This window comes from Adiantum capillus-veneris, chromosome 14, assembly GCF_014529385.1.
Source record: "Adiantum capillus-veneris isolate H3 chromosome 14, ASM1452938v2, whole genome shotgun sequence".
Lineage (NCBI taxonomy): Eukaryota > Viridiplantae > Streptophyta > Polypodiopsida > Polypodiales > Pteridaceae > Adiantum > Adiantum capillus-veneris.
In genome coordinates this window covers 160646389-160664087 of record NC_140944.1, presented here as the reverse complement: position 1 = coordinate 160664087, position 17699 = coordinate 160646389, and the positions used below count along the sequence as shown (strand labels likewise).

Genomic DNA, 17699 nt, shown 5'->3' with positions numbered 1-17699 from the left:
TGTAATTGGGCTTTTTGGTGCAGGGGTGTACTAGGTAGAGCTAAAGCAGGTGATAGTGTGCTGGAACCTTAAACTCATAATTGATTTCACCTTTTCTAGTGTCCTTGAGTGTGAATATATGCTGAAATTTCCATAAAAAGGGTGGCCACAAGGCTCCATCTAAATAAATGATGCAAAACCAATTGATTTCAATAAATTTATGCTTTTTAAGTATCCTAGAGGGTAGAGATGCCTACCAGGAGCAAAAAAAAGGCTGGCCACAAGGGCGCGCAAATGGCCCATCCACAACTGGAGGATGGGCCATTTGCGCGCCCTTGTGGCCAGCCTTTTTTTTGCTCCTGGTAGGCATCTCTATCCCCTAGGATACTTAAAATACCTAAATTAGCTGAAATTAACTGAAATTACATACAGAACTTGAAATTGCAAAGTCGTATCATTACAAAGATAATAGACCCAGAACGATGTTGTTACTTCAAGAAAAAAAGACAGCTTATTGAAACATATCACCAATTACAACAATTTTCAAGATTGACAAATCACATTTAAAATAATTTGCAAGATAGAGAGACAATTCCAAATATTTTTTATTACTTCCAAAACGGTGATTTTACATCATGTATATGAGGAGTTCATAATTTTCTTGACCATTTCTTGGCGCCTATTTTGCGCATAAGGCAACTCCCCAGTCAACAGGGACTGCGCTATGGCCGTTGGGTCAGTTGAGCCAATGGAAGCATGTATCCCTATCTGGACAAGCACTTTACCACGAAAGCCAGTGCCAAACGCTATGCATACAAGGGATCTACGCACTAGAAACACTTGATGCTCAGTTTGAGCAATGGTGCTCAAAGAATAAAACTTGCTCAAAGCTTTCAACGACCAAGTCATAAAATGGGATTGGGGAGTAAATTCAATATGGATAATGGCCACATCGCCAGGGGGGAGTTGTCCTAGGTAATGCTCAAGGGAAGCTTGAGGTCCAAAGCCCGTCCGCTTGCCACCCGTCCTTGCAGCAAAATCATCAAGCTCCATGACATCCTGTCATAAACCGATGAAGGTTGAGAAAAAAGACAATGAAGGATAAAATAGTAACATGAAAATTAGGATACAGTTTACCTCCTGCTCCTTGTCGTCCTCCTCCCTGTTGCCCTTTGCATCCAAGTCAATGCTCCCATGCACCGCAGATACGAGCTTTGGATCATCAGATGGGAGGTTGCATAATGGCAAAGGCATCCTAGCAGCCTCAACCTTGGCTTGCATGGCTTGGAATTCTTTCTCAGCCACGTGCAACTGCTCTGTTGCCAGGACCTCCGCACATACAACTGCAATAGTGTCATCAATAGAGTCCCCAACTGGCAAGAGCTTGCTTTCTAGGGCATGTGGCGTATTATCTAAGGGACATTTGGTGTTGTTGCATAGCACGCTCAAGCATTCATCCATGCGTAGGCCAAATGCTTTCTCCAAATCATGCATAAACACATACTCCTCCCCATCGACTACCACTGAGGAGAAGCGGCTGATTTCTACCTCTGGGATAGCCACATCCGTTAGTGGTAGTGGCACTGGAGTGTCACTAGGGCCAGCCACAACTATGGATTTCTCAACCACTTCCTTGAGACCCCTGGGGTACTCGAGCCGGAGTGTCTTTCCTTCTGCTACAAGGTTCATAGGGATAACCTTCTGCTCCTTGGTGTCCTTGATAAAGGACCCAACCTGAACGTGTGGTAAGCGGAGCTCCTCCAAATCAGGTTCCTCGCTCACCAAGAAGATAAATGTTGCAAACCGAGAAAGGTACTCCACCCCCAACTTGCGCTTCTTGAGCGCTGACACCCCTTGGGCTTGCTCGTCCAAGTAATGGCCTGCATCGGTGGCAATTTCTTGGAATCGTTGCATACTGAAAGCATGTTAACCTGTCGTGCTTTTTGTGCTAGTTAGCAATTTCAAGTTAGCACATCTTGAAAAAGTTGGGCGTCCGATAAATTTTTTACAAATAATATCAAAATTTTTCGGAGGTTGTACATTTGGATTCCTTGTTTCAAGTGCTTTCTATTGATATATCATATGTCATAGATCTTGGAGATGTAGCTCAAGTTATTATACTAGTTGGCATATGTCAAAATTGTGCTAGTTAGCGTTGTCCGGGACATTAAAAAGCATGACAGGTTAACATGCTTTCACCCTGCAACCGCTTGGAGAATGGGCGCTCACCTTTGTGTATATAGCGCAAAAGATCGAAAGGCACCTAGATCCCTGCATGTGGGGAGATAGATACAGAATATTTTATGATGTGCTCCTCCATGAACGCAAAAATCTTGGCAAATTCATCCATGTGAAGGGAAATTGTGGCGTCAAGGTCATGAGACGAGTAAAAGAGGTGTGGAGGTCCAACTTCCCTTTGTATTTGGTGTCCTTGAGGAAGAGGATGAAGCGTGACAAAGGGGTGGATGTGGCTGCAGATGCAGAGGCTGTGGAAGCATCCATATTTAGCTTGGGGTGTAGATAGAGAGTGGAGGAGCTCAAGAGTTGCAAAAGTGAAAATAGTGAATGAGTTAGGTGGCCCCCCTTTTATACTGGACCCTTTTTTAAAGACATTAAAAAAAAGGCACTTTCACCAAAAAGTGATTTCTCATCTCAATGCGAAAAATTATATTCAAAGGCATGATTTGCCGAAGCAAATCATGTTGATTACATCGGGGATCATTTTGAAAATTGCAAGAGTTACAAAGTTATAAGATCGATAGCATAGTTCAATCCATCCCCCAGTCCTCCTCGACCTTCAATTTGTCTTCCATTCTGTTCCCAATCTACGGACAGTCATTACAATAAGCATCCAATGATCGACAAACCATGATGTATTGAAAATGTGGTGGAAGGATTCTCACCTTGTGACCTTGTAAACGAAATTGTGCTTGTTGAAGGGCCTCAAAACCCATAATAACCAAATGTTCTCGCACATTACTGAGAGTCCAATGCTTGTTCACTTGGACTGCCTCCAAAGCATCATTGGGCATCTTCACTGCAATGTCAAAGCTTGCAATAGCGTCGTCTACACTCTGTAAGAGAGTCCACACTCCAAGCTTGCACATCCAACGATCATAGCGAAATCGTATGTACAAGGAGATGCACGATTTCAAATAGCACATTCCAATACCTGAAGCTCCAACCTTACAACGGTACCGGTCCCCGTTGTGCATGCCCTCCACAAAACCCTAGTCCTCTTCTAAAAGCCTTCCTAATTCCTCGTAATGCACATCTTTACATACAAGCATTGTGGTAGTCTCCACAAATCCAAACTCTTTAAAATTGTGCACAAAACAATGAATAGGCAAACACCAACTCAAGCCCACAGACCTAGAAGCTTTAGAGTATTTCAAAGAGTTTTGGATATCTATTATCATCTTTTGCTTGAAAGATGCTACCGACCACAAATCTAGCACCAGCCACTCCATACTTAATAAGGAAGTTACTTTGATGGGTTCAAGCGTTCCAAACGCTTGTGTAGAAGTAGGGACAATATAGGAGTGAGAATAGAAGAAAATCCTTCTGTGAATCAATTTGGTTGGGCAAAGATGTGGGAACATTGTTGCTCCAATATCCACATGTATAGCATTGAATGTATAACTCCTCTCTCCTCATGTATAGCATGGTAGGGGAGGAGAGAGGAGCTATACATTCAATCACACTCATCCTCTACTCCATCACACGCATAGAGTGTGTCCACCACCCTCTTCTCATTGGATGGCCTCTAATTAACCTTAATCCCAAAGGGCCCCTAGAGGGTTCATATTTTTCCTAATGTGAGAAAAGAAGGTGTAGGATTTTTGCGTGTTTTGGGGCACTCACAGAGCTTTAGAAAGAAAAATTGTTTTTTACATGTGAGGGTGAGTTAGCGTGTATGTATGAGATGACAAGGAAAGACAGGTAGCATTCAACCAAGAGAGAAAGGAGAGTGAAAATTTTGATTTTCTTTGTGTTTAAATTTAAATGGAAGAGAGAAATAAAGATATAGAGGAGTAAGAAATAATTTGTATGTATGAAAAAGAGAGAAAAAGAGAATGGGCTGATTTGGAGGAGAGTGGGAGAAGGGAGACATTTGAGAGAGAGAGAGAGAGAGAGAGAGATGTATAAGGAGAGAGGGAGAAAGGAGAAACCTGTAGAGGAGTAGAAAGAAATTGTGTGTTGTGGTTGGCTTACATGGAGAAGGGAAAAAAGAGGGTTTTGTGCCATGAAAAGAAGGGGGGAAAAGGAAAACGGGACCATGCATGTAGGTAAAAGAGGAGGGAAAAAAGAGGGTTTTGTGCCATGAAAAGAAGGGGGGAAAAGGAAAAGGGGACCATGCATGTAGGTAAAAGAGAAGGGAAAAAAGAGGGTTTTGTGCCATGAAAAGAAGGGGGGAAAAGGAAAAGGGGACCATGCATGTAGGTAAAAGAGGAGAAGGGCAAAAGACAAAGGGGACCATATGGGTAAAGAAGAGAAAAGGGGACCAACTTGAACAAGTTTCTTCTAAATTTAGCCTCTTAAGGGATGCTTCTCATAGGAATAAGAGCGAGAGAAGCATAAATTCACTTTCTGGCCTCATTAGCCCTTCCCCCTAGGCTAGAGGTATTCGTGTTTCTAGCTCCATATGCAAGTCTTCTTCATGTGGACTAGAGCTAAGAGGAATTTGCCTCTTCTAGAATGTCCATCATTGGTACTTGAACAAACCTCAAGAAATATTGCTTCAGCCTCTATCCATTTACTCGAGTCTTGTGAGCTTTACTATGCGCTTCCATAAGCCTATAGCTACAATTATCGTAGCACTTTTTGATTATGGCCCTTTCCAACTAGGCAAGAACTTCTTATCTTTCCTAGTGTCAAACGTGTTGTCATACCTTTACTTAATAATACCTTTCTTTAGGCTCTTTGCTTTGACTCCCATGTTAGTGAGGTGACGTTGCTCTATCTCTGTTGCATAGTGGTTAACTACATTCTTCCTATCCACTTGTAGCCTTTCCAAATCAAGGATGTGATTGCAAAGATGGGCTATGAGGTGCCCAACTTTCCTAGCCATAACTTTGAGGCTAGCTAATTGAACTTTAGTTGGAAAAATTGGCCTCCTTACTGTACACTAAATAAAATGGAGTAAACCCAAGAGACCTCCGAAACAAAGTACGAGACGCCTGTAGTGCAACCATGAGATGCTTGTCCCAATTACTTGGGTGGTTATCTACTTTTTTAGTAATGACCTTTTAAATCATACCGTTTACCTTTTCTACTAGAACATTGCATTAAGGATACTAGAGAGCTGAGTGATATCGTAAAATTTCAATTTTTTTATTGGATCACCTACTTATTCACTTCTAAAACCCGGCTCTCTATTAGTGATGATCTCTAGAGAAGTCCAAAAATAGAAGCAAATGTGTTCAAAGAAAATTCTACTTCTTTTGCATTAATACTAGTGGCAGCTGCTATTTCTACCCTTAGTCATGTACTCTTTTTATCAATTTTCTTAGTGAGTGAGCCACTTATATGTATAGACAACAAGTGCCTCTTGGTTATGTATAAATAGGAAGCCCTCTTGGTTTCTTTTAGCCGTATTTACCACGGTTATAATCCAACGCCATGGTTGCCAGTATTCAAGAAATGATAGATACTTCTCCTTGATGTCATAGTATAATCCATGGTTATTATCCAACGCCATGATTGCCAATGTACTCCCACCTCCGCATCATGAAATTGAAGATGCTGGAGAGCATACAATCTTCAAAACGTTTAGTATCTCTAATCTAAATACCTCAAGATAAATAAATGTTTTTCAACAACAGAGAATTTTTTCCGAGCCTAGGCGATGGGCACCAATGAAACAGCCGGCTTCAATTAGCAGGGCCCCTTTGTTGGTGTCTCGCACATGTACACTACAACAATGTGGGCTTAAAGCACCATGTGGGCTGTTGCAGGGTCAGAGGAGCTAGTGCACTGAGGCAAGGAGTAAGCATATAAAAAAGAGCGAGGCAAGCACCAGTGCACCAATCTGCGCACCACCTACAGACAATGTCTCCAATCCTTCAAGTATCCCCATTTCCCCCCCAATCCGAGTCAGACCATCCTTCGAGAGAGATGGTAGGACTAGAGGATTGATTGCGGTAGTAGCATATGCCATAATTATTAGTATGTTGTAGGTAACGAAGAACTCTTTTAAAACCCTTCCAATGACGTAGTCCTAGATTATGCATGAATTGTGATAGGTAATTGATAGCATAGCAAATGTCTGGACGTGTGCTTTGAACTAAGTAGCGTGTTTTACCAATGCCAGATGCAAAATGATATTTTTTCATGTGCATTTTTTCAGTGGCATGTGTAGGACTATCTTGTGTAGTGAGTTTGCAAGTTATAGGCATGGGGGTGGAAGATGGAGCACATGTAGACATATCAAAATGTTCCAATATTTCTTGAACAAACTTCTTTTGATGCAAAATTAATGTATCCTTTTTTCTATCACGATATACTTGAACACCTAGAAAGTATGTGAGTGGACCTAAATCTGTGATTTTAAAAGCAGATTGTATTTCAGATTTTGCATAAGTAATTATTTCAAGACTAGAACCTAGTAAGGCAATGTCATCAACATATAATGCAACTATTAATATTTGTGAGTTGATGTGCCGTGTATATATGTTAGGTTCTGTTTTTAAACATGTAAATCCTCGAGAGAGGAGAAAAGCATTGAATTTTTGGTACCACTGGCGAGAAGATTGTTTTAACCATAGAGGGACCTATGCAGCTTGCGTACAAAGTCGAACAAATCTGCAGACTCATAGCCAGGTGGTTGTAGCATGTAGATATCCTCCATAAGATCGCCATGAAGGAAAGCAGTGATCACATCAAGGTCATGCAACTCCAAGTCAAGTAAGGTCACCAAAGCAAGTAGAACATGTAGAGAAGTCATACGTAAAACAGGTGAAAAAGTCTCATTGTAATCTAACCCAGGTTCTTGGCTAAAACCACGTGCAACTAGGCGGGCTTTGGAGTGGGCAATGGAGCCATCAGGGTTATACTTGCGTTGTAAGACCCATTTGCATGTTACGGCTTTACGACCAGGTGGGAGAGGAACAAGTGAGCAGGTATTATTTGCAGACAATAATCGAGCTCGGATTGCATAGCATCACGCCAATGAGAGGCTTTTGGACCATGAAGAGCATTAGCAACAGTAGGTTGTGTCTCATCATCACAAGAGACAAAAGCATCAACATCACTAGAGTCAATAGAAGATAGAACTAGTGCAGTGGGACATGTAGGAGAAAAATACTATGCAAGAAGTGCATCGAGGCGAGATGTAGCATCATAGAGCTCAGTGAGAGAACGAGTACGAGGAGGACTGGGTGACTGACATGGATTGATGGATGTGGAGGTAGAAGGAGATTTGGGTGGAGGGGCATCTAAATCATGAAGTCGTAAGTAGGTTGAGAGTAAACGAGAATGGTGGGATGTATTAGGAGCTGAAGTAGAGGGTAACGTGTGAGATGTAATGGGATTGGTTGATGGTGGGCGCCGGTTAGGTGAATGATAAAGGGTGCGAGAGGCCCTTTGAGCAGCGTTAAGATAAGAGGGAGGTTGTTGTATTGTAGGTTGAAGAGGAGTAATGGGAGGAGGTAGTGGTGCGGCAATAGGAAGTGGAAGAAGTGGAAGAGGAGGAGGTGGAGCGGCGGGAGGTGGCGGAGCACCGACAGGCACAAGAGGATCAGGAAAGGGGACCCGATAGTGTACCGAGGTGGAGGGTATGTCATGTAATGATGAATGAGTGTGAATTTTAGGGGTGTGAATGGAAGGAGTGAGTGTGGGACTTGTGGATAGAAGTGGTGCTTCATAAAAAATAAGTGAGCAAGAAAAAGAGAATTGATGGCGTGAGGTATCATATAAGTGATAACCTTTGACTCCATGAGGCTCACCATATCCCACAAATAAAGCCTTTATGGCATGGCTTTGTAATTTTGAGCGATGTTCGGCAGGGACATAAGCATAGACCATGGATCCAAAAACACGAAGGCTAGATAGATCGGGTGCACGACCAAACCATAATGTATAAGGAATGGCGTGGATGGAATGATGATGTGTACGGTTTTGAAGGTAGCATGCAGTAGTAATGGCTTCTTGCCAATAGCTCATTGCTCTTTCAGAATTTAGCAAAGTGCGATTTTTGTGTTCAGCTAAACCGTTTTGTTGTGGAGTAGCAAGAACGGTAAAACGATGGACAATGCCATGTTTAGTAAAGTGGTTATGGAAATGTGAATTTTTGAATTCAAAACCATTGTCGGATTGAAGTGCTTTGAGTCGTGTATTTAATTGATTTTCCACAAGTGAATGGTATGATCTGAATGCGTAAAAAACAACATGCATTGATTTTTCTTTTAAAAATGAAATTATGGTCAAACAAGTGTAATCATCGATGAATGTAATGAAATATTTGTGTGAGATGAGGGACTTTTGAAGAGGCCCACACAAATCAGTATGCACAAGTTGTAATGCAACAGTAGTGCATCGATGGTGGTGTGGAAAGGGTTGCTGTGCAAATTTTCCATAAATGCATCCTTCACATAAACTAATGTCGCTATTAGAACGAAATGGAATTTTTTTAACACGATGGTGTTGTGCCATGTGTTGCATGGTGCGTACATTGGCATGACCTAAGCGATAATGCCATAGTAGTGTGTTGTGATCATCGTTCACATGGTGTGTAGCGGAGTGAACTTCATGTACTATTGGAGAACGCCCTAGAAGGTAGAGGCGTCCTATCTTAGGACATGAAACCACGTAAGTGCAACCATTAGGTAATGAATGCTTTATTAAACAATGATCATGGAAAAACTCAATGGTAGTGCCTATAGAAGTTAGTTTGCTAACCGAAATTAGATGTTTAGCAAGATAAGGCACATAATAAACATCATCGATGGAAACCGTATTTCCATCAGAGAGCTCGACATTAATTGTGCCTACACCTTCTGAATAACGAAACTCATTATTACCAAAGCGTATGCTAAATGAATTTGAAAGCGAGTGATAATTATGAAGCCATCATTTATTGAATGTGAGGTGGCAGGTAGCACCTGTATCAAGAATCCAGGTGGTATTGCTATTAATGTCATAGTCATGAGTGGCCGTGAAAGCAAGATGAGCACCTTCATTGGACTCAGAATTGGAGTTAGGAAGAGAGTGAACTGGATTATTAGATGAAGTGGAGGGTGCATCAGGGTCAGAGACATAATGGGCCTGATTGCGGGAGCGATTGTTACCGTGTGTATTATGCCAACAATCAGAGGTACGATGACCGGATTTAGAGCATATTTTACAAAATGGTTTGTTGAGGCGAAAGCCAGGATGGGTAGGATGTGATGTAGTGGTGGAAGGACGTGATGATGAAGGACGAGAGTGAGAGTAATGTGAGGTAGAATTACGACTAGGATTTCGACTACCTCGATAGTTGGGGGGGGGGGGGGGGGGGGGGTTGTGGTTTTGACCTTGGCATGGACGATGTTGCCGTGCAAACATGGACATGGTGGATGTGGTAGGAGCATTGGATATTGTATTGCATAAGGTGTGCTCTTGGAGAAGGTGTGCTCTTGGATATTGTATTGCATAAGGTGTGCTCTTGGAGAATGATGGGAATGAGGGCGGGAACGGAAAGATGAGCGGCGGTGCCTGTGGTGATGAAAGGTTGCCATGTGGATGGTAAAGCGGCCAAGAGTAACATTTCTTGGACACTTGTGGAGAGATCAACGCCCGAGAGTATAGTCTCATCAAGAAAAAGGCGCCAAGACTCCACAAATTTAGGGATATCTTGGTCGGCAACTAGTGTAAGATTCACTAGATTTTGTAAGTTCATAATTTGGCTCGCAATATCCTTGTGTTCGTACATCTCCTGGAGACGGAGCCATATTTCACGTGCAGTAGTCAATGTTCGCACGGATTGTTTTAAGGGATCCTCCATGTGAAGGAGTAGCTCCAAGCATGCGTTGGAGTCTAATTTTTTACAGCAATTAATGTTGTGGTATTAGCCGCCGTTGCGGGGCTAGTTTGGGCAGGGTATAATTCTATCCCATCAACCATTTTAAGGAGGTCTTGTTTCTCCATTATTATCTCCATGGCTGATAATTTTTGTCATTGAGTTTCGCCACCTTGTAGGTGCGGCTGGTATGAGCCATGTTTACGAAACCAAGAATCAAACTTTAATGTCAAGTATTACAATGTTTTTATAGCAAGATTGAAAATGCAGCACGTACTGGAAAGATGATACCGCCAAACTTGCTTCGTGAAAGTTAGCCAAAGGTTGGGCTGCCTTTTTTCTGCGCCAAGAGGTTTTCAGCGAGAAACTACTCTTCTAACGATCAGAATTTCATGTGAAGCTTTTGTTTTTGTTTGCTGTGAGCGTGCGCACCCGCTTGCATTGGAAGTATTGCGCTGAATATCGCTCTTCGCTTGCTATGTATGAGGGCTCCCCTAAGTATGCTGCTCCGATACCATGTAGTGGAACACACACACAGACAAAGAGAGAAGACGACATGATTGAGAGACGCGATTAATTAGTTATGACGTTTCAATTGATTGGGCGTAGCCTTTTTTGTACATTAGAGGTTGACATCTTTTCCTTTAATAATATGTAAAGTTAATATAATTATTCTGATTATTATCACGACAGTACACACATTGCGACACACTAGCGAGAGAGAGAGAGAGTATCTAATTATAGTGCAGCTGTGGTGACACCACCGTTGCGACGGGCGCAATTGCCGCCTGTTTGACCCCCAACCCAATGGTGCACTTGTTGCTGAGTCCTAAGTCCTGACTCCACAAAGCAAGCCATTACACACACACAGACACATTGAGAGTTTATGTCGTTTTCAATTGTCTTGTTTGCAAAGGAGTGATGCCACTGCAGTAGGCTTCTTGCAGGTGTATAATTGAGCGGCAATGAGCGCCTCTCTCTCTCTCTCTCTCTCTCTCTCTCTCTCTCTCGATATATATATATATATATATATATACTAGTGTGGCCGGCGGCCTTCGGTCGCCTCTCTCTCTTTCTCTCTCCCCCTGTGTGCAAACTGTCCTCACTGTAGCCGGATAAAGCAAATTGCGACATGTGGCACTGGAAAACCAGTCTCCTTAATATATAGTATATATATAGAATATAGATACACACACACACACAGTAGACCTCTCTCTAAGCGCGCCATGAGGAATCACATCGTTTGTCCACGTAGCAGGTCATGAGTACCTGGTACTTTTAGGGTGCTTAGAATACAATAGAATAGAAGCCGACATAAATATTAACGGCTAGCCTGCTAGGAAACAGTCTATAGGTGGGATATCCTCAGCTATATCTAACACGGGCATGGGAGATGGGATCAAAGGCTCCCATCACTATTGGGCCCCGACATTAGGCGCGTGCCGTAGATCTTGTTGCAAAAGTAAATCCGGGTATTTTTCAAAACTCCATGGAAACGTGTACATTCCACAATGACGTGCGTGGGCGTGGTGGATAGGCCACATGGCCCTCAAACCCTAGGTTGTGGGTTCAATCCCGTTGGGGGGGGGGGGAGGGGTGAAGTAAACTCGGGTACCCGAGTTTACATTGTACCCGAGTTTACATTGTCCACGGAGGCCCGGGATCTACGGTCCTCAATCATCCCACCGTAGATCCCATCTCCTCCCATGCCCGTGTGAGATAGAGGCCACGGGGGGATATAGCCCTGTCTTTTCAGAAGTACAAAATCATCATTCATTTTATACTCTTATTAGATGATCGTGAACTGTAGTGTTTCAAGAGAGAGAGAGAGAGAGAGAGAGAGAGAGAGAGAGAGTGTGTTTTGAACCTTAAAGGTTATTTAATTTCAAGGTCTTGGATGCAAATTGTCCCGAATCCAGCCGGTTTTCAGCGTGCACCAGCACAATCCAAGAAATCACTCTGGATGGGTGTGAAGACCTCATTAGCCTGCCAGCCGCACATAGGCTGCAGCTTTTAGAAAGGTTCCGAATCTGCAATTGTCATAAGTTTACAGGCTTTTGGTATGTGCATGAATGGAAGAGCCTGAAAGAGTTGGTCTTGTACGATTGCGAGCTCCTCTCCATAATACCGATAGAGTTGGGCCAGCTACCCAATCTTAAAGCAATATTTGTCGGTGGGTGCAATGCCCTCACAGGTTTTCCTTCTCTGATGGCAAACGAAATCAATGGACCCTCTTACTTGGTGATACGTGATTGCAGTAGCCTAATGACTCTTGGCGCCATCTTTGCTCCGCTCAAGATACTTGAGATAGAGCGTGTCCAAATCTCAGAATTGGAGCTGACAGACGTCAGCCAGCTTAAGAAGTTGGAAATCATAGACTGTTACAATCTGATGCACCTGCAGCTGTCACGCCTTGTTGCAATCGAGGAGCTTCCGCCCACGACAGATATAAAAGTTGAAGGCTGCCCAAACTTTCCACCGGTGCGCAGAGCCAGCTGTTCTTCAGCTAATTGGCACGCAGCTAGCAGCTCATCCAAATCGTTTGGAGCAGTTGGCAGCTTTAAGAAACAGAGTAAGGTTTGACTAGGTACTGCAGTACAACACCCATGCGGTCCCTTGCGTGCAAGAATACATGCTATGATTGCTACAATGCTGCATCCCAAGCGATCTTTTCATCATCAGCTTGGATCAAGGCCGGTTGAAACCTGGATAACCAAAGACAAAGTTCATGGGGATTTCATTTTTCTGCTTTGTTTCTGGCCATTGTCTTCCAACTTAAAGAGTAAATATTTATTTTAAACTACAATGTTTCATTTCTGTAGATAAGAGCAAGGATTTACTGTCCTTAAACAATAAATATTCATTTTCAAATACAATGTTCCATTCTTGTAGATAAGAGCAAGTATTTACTGTATTGAATCTCTATAAGTGAAGTTCCCTTGAGCATGTTTAGTTAATTAGCATGTCATTGTGTGAATGTAAACAAGCGATAAAATCACAAGGCCTGCCAATATTGGTAACAAAACTCGATGAAAATTTTTCACGGGCAACATCGTGAGTCGAAGGTGCATTGTTGCACCATGCTCCATTTTAAAACAGATTTTCTGGATCCATGAATCGCAACATCTTGACAAGGTGCATGGTGCATTGTTGCACCATGCTCCATTTTAAAACAGATTTTCTGGATCCATGAATCGCAACATCTTGACAAGGTGCATTGTTGCACTATGTTCCATTTTTTTAAAATAGAGCTTCTGGATCCATGAATCGCAACATCACCTCATTCCCATGCAATGGTCTTTCTCCTTATAGTTTATGCTTGATTGTTTGACGCAAAACAAGAAAATAACAGGTCAATTCATGTGACATCTTGCAACGAATTGCCAAGATTCTTTCACTCACAATCGAGAATCATGACAAGCTGTTAATTAGAACGTGAGAGCTTTGGCTACCTCTTGTTTATAACGAGGCACAATACAGGCTCAAACCTTTGCTTCTTCCAATTTTTGATTCATGGAAAACTGCATCCTATCATATTTTTTCCCACGTCCAAAAGTGTGGTAAATTCAATACCCTTTATGAACCAAGGTTTTATAATTCTTATTGCAAAATCCTCCACTTGAATTACACCATGTAAGATGTAATATAGCAAACATAACTAAGCAAATAGGACTCAAAATATAGTAAGATGTAATGGGACGCTTGGAGATTGCCCGGGAGTAGCCTCTTTTGGAAACCACATTTTAAAGGCATTTACCATGCATTAAAGCACGAGGCTAACTGGTGTAGCCCCCTCAACAAATTATGGAAGAGGCACTGGACGGAAAAGCGGTGGGAGGGAGTCACGGAGAACATCTGGAAGCCAAGGTGGCCTCAGTATATGAAGGTATTTCTGTGGAAAGTGATGTGGGGTGCTCTCCCGACGGGCATAAAGATACAAGAAAGAGGAATCGGGTCCGTTCGCTGCTCGGGGTGCAGAATAGTGAGTGAAGATCTAGCCCACCTTTTCATGGGATGCCAGGCTATCAGTGGCATGGCCGGGAAAATAAGCAAGTGGATTCAAAGGACATGGCAAATTAAGTTCTTCAAGACTGATCTGCTCTTTGATAGTAACAGGATGGGAAGTCATGCTCTTCTTGTTTGCACTCAAATAATCAGATACTACTTCTTTCACCATATTTTGCAAGCAAGGAACCACCGCGTGTTTGAGGAGGATTTGGCTGTGGCAAACTTTTGTGAAATCATACAAGAGATCAGAGTGACGATCCACATGATCGGGGGCAAACAAGCCTCAGAGGACTGTGCTAGAACCATACATGACATGAATATGACAACTTGTAATAAGTAAAGCCTAGGAGTAGTTGTGGTTTCTCTGTCAAGCAGAAAACTTGTAATCTTTTGACCCTCAAGGCTCGGTTTGAGCTTGAGGTTGGTGTATATTATTGATGTTCTTAATACTATCCACTCACAATTGTGAGTTTTGCAAAGAAAAAAAGGATTCAAAATATAACCATGCTAAAAAAAAAGACATAATTAAGAACACATAATTAATAAATCAAGATTCAAGATGTACGCATGCCCATGGTGGAATTTATTATAGCATGTAAGCCTTATCATGACAAAGTTACTCCAGAAAATACACAAGACATACAAGGAAAGACATAGGAAAATGAATAATATATTGCACGAGCATAGACATGAAGGCTATTCAAAACTATTAGTTATTCTACAAACAAGACATGAAATCATGTCACAAACATACCATGTCATACATCTACTTGAGCTGTTAGCAAAGCATTAGGAGAGGGCATGTTAGCAAGGCATTAGGATAGGCCAAGTGGTAGGGTAGAGGGATAAAGCACCAGAACAATTAATAGTGAAAATCCAAATCTTGATATTCTAGCAATTTCATGTAAGCATAACCATGTAAAGTTCAGTACTACCATAATTCAACATTATGATTTACTAGAGATACAGTTAGGGAGGCATCGCAAACCTAGCTAGGTGCTATGGGAACTAAGGGATTCCATAGCGTTTCTCCCAAGCGGAACGTGTTGATGCTGAGATGCTCCTAATGAATATGCCCAGGAAGCTCTGTAGTGTTGTTTTCATTAGATATGATAGTGATGGCATCAACAAGAATTCAAATGAGATTGCTAGACAAAGACTGTTTGAGAAAAATGTCTGCAAATACCTCTCTCTCTCTCTCTCTCTCTCTCTCTCTCGATTTGCTGTGGCGGTTCTCGCAATTTGCTGCACGATAGAGCTCTTGTTGATGGCATCGATTGTGGCTCCAGTTCCTCGAAGTGAGCCCTTGATCTCTTAGGGTTGGTTCCCAAAGGTCTCATCCAAGGTTGTCAAAGGCCCAAGGCTCTTATCAAGTTTGAAGGCTGGATGTCTTCTCTGCAGGCTCCACAAGAATGAACACCCCCAAGATCCCTCCAAGGACTTGATCGAGCTTTGCTGCAATCGTAGCAGCACCAAGCAACCTTGATCGGATTAGACAACTCCAAATAGCCCTGGATCAAGTTATGGAGGAAAATCGTGAGCTTAAAGCACGCATTAGTGTGCTCGAGGCACGTTTTGACTCCATTACTAATCTAGGTACCAATAAGGTGAAAGAAGTCAAAGCTAAGGTCACCCAAGTTCTCTCTGCAACCATTGCTAGGGTGCAAACTTGTGTGACAACGGAGTTCCGCGAGCACCGATCCCAAGAAGAGAATGCACTCAAGGTCCGCATTGGGGGGCTTGCCTCAACTTGGTGCACCATTGAGGACACTCTCGAAGAAGCAAATACTAAGCTCAATAACATCCTTCAACCAGTCATAAAGATGGAAACCGTCTCTTGGATCAACGACACACATAGACACGTGCCATTCGAGCACTGCTACTTACTTTCAAGGACAAGGAAGAGCTTATCAAATTGCTACACCAGTCACATCTCCTCAAGGGAACAATGTTTTGGATCACTGAGGAGCTTACTCCAAATCAACTCAAGGTAAAAAAAAGTGAAGTCAAGAAGATGCATGAAGCCCGCAAGCAAGGCAAATGGGAGATCTACCGTGGAGGCAAAGCCATCATTCAGGAGTTCCAAACTCGTAGAGCAGTCCCCCCCTCCCACTTGACTCCCATTAGGTTTTGTTTTCTTTTCTTTACCCTGCTTACGGACCCTCAATCCTTAACTGATATGTATCTCATTGCTTGCACGTGGCATAAACCATTGTAATGCTTTTGTATCCGGTCCCATGGGTCATATCCTGACCTTTGTGGATGATAATCCAAATTATCTATCTATCTCTCTCTCCTCTTTTGGGGGAAACTGATGTATCAAATTAGAATTTTACATCTTGTTGATGATGACTCTAGCTTTATCCTTGTTCACTCTACCTTGCAATGTTATTACATATTTTAAAAGACTATTCTTCATGAGAAGTAACTAGATTTTGTATCCATCCTCTCTCTCTCTCTCTCTCTCTCTCTCTCTCTCTCTCTCACTCACACACACACACACACACACACACACACACACACACACACACACACACACACACACACACACACACACACACACATTTTTAATATCACCTTGACATGGTGGCCAAAAACCAAAAAGAGTCATCACCTTGTCTATATTCCCTACGCTTCTTAATTATGAAAACAGGTTCATGTGCTGTCATTTATGAAGTTCCAAGGCATACACTAAGTGCCATACCCTCTAATCAAAAGAGGATTCTCCACTTTTACTTATCTACATCATTCAACTTTAAGCTAATGAATGACCATCGTGATTTTTCACCTATCAACTATTTTCTCATGTTTTAAATGCAAATTAATTTTAGATTTGTATAAGGCAAAGAAGATAGAGCTCTCTCTCTCTCTCTCTCACACACACACACACACACACACACACACACACACACACACACACACACACACACACACACACACACACACACACACACACACACACACATGAACAATAAACTTAAGGATCTACAAGAGTGTCAAACACTTCTTTGAGTAAGGCCTCTTGACATGGAGTGTCAAGATGAATGTGCAAGTGGATGTGCTTGGATGGATGTATGTGCTTGGTTGAGTTTAGCTATAAACATTCTAACACCACCAGGGGATGCTCTCACGGTGGGGTTTATTGCTAGTGATACCCCCATCAAGCCCAAACTTGGTAGTCCAATTTGTGTATTTTTGACTTTATACTGATTTTTTGCACTCCACTAACCTCTATAATACTTATACACTTATTAGAAAGGGATGAACTTATTTGTGTTGAACAGAGCTCATGGCATGTAAAATATCCAATTGAATATATTGTAGCTGGACACATTAAAAGCCCACCTACTTATACTCAAGTGGATGCAGTTGGAGTCATACATTATCTTAAATTTGGGTTGCTTTTGATTTTTGAAATGTGTGCTGAGCTTGATGCAAGAAGTCAAATTGATCTTTTCTATACTGCCTAGACCAAACTACAATCAACTATACAAGAACCATGATTACGTCTAGTGTTTGGAAGATTTTTGGTAACATATTATACTTAGTTTGAGTGAAGTGATTGCCAAAATCAATTCAAACCTTCTCAGGTAGGGGAGCTGGGGACTCTGCATCCTTGGGCATATAATGCCTATTTGCCACACACTAGCTAAATAATATTTGACTCAATCTCACAAGAAAATAAAGTAAAGCAATTTATACAAGCCTCATACAT

General features: G+C 42.1%; 1 protein-coding gene across 1 annotated transcript in view; it reads left to right on the top strand.

Moving 5' to 3' along the window:
• Positions 1–12839, top strand: part of LOC147443480 (disease resistance protein RPS4B-like) — a 59933-nt gene extending 47094 nt beyond the window's left edge. Inside the window, exon 4 of the mRNA XM_086529880.1 lies at positions 11867–12839. Coding sequence (XP_086386006.1) covers positions 11867–12559 — 693 coding nt within the window. The 3' untranslated portion in view covers positions 12560–12839. The remainder of the gene's footprint in view (positions 1–11866) is intronic.
• Positions 12840–17699: the final 4860 nt, after the last annotated feature.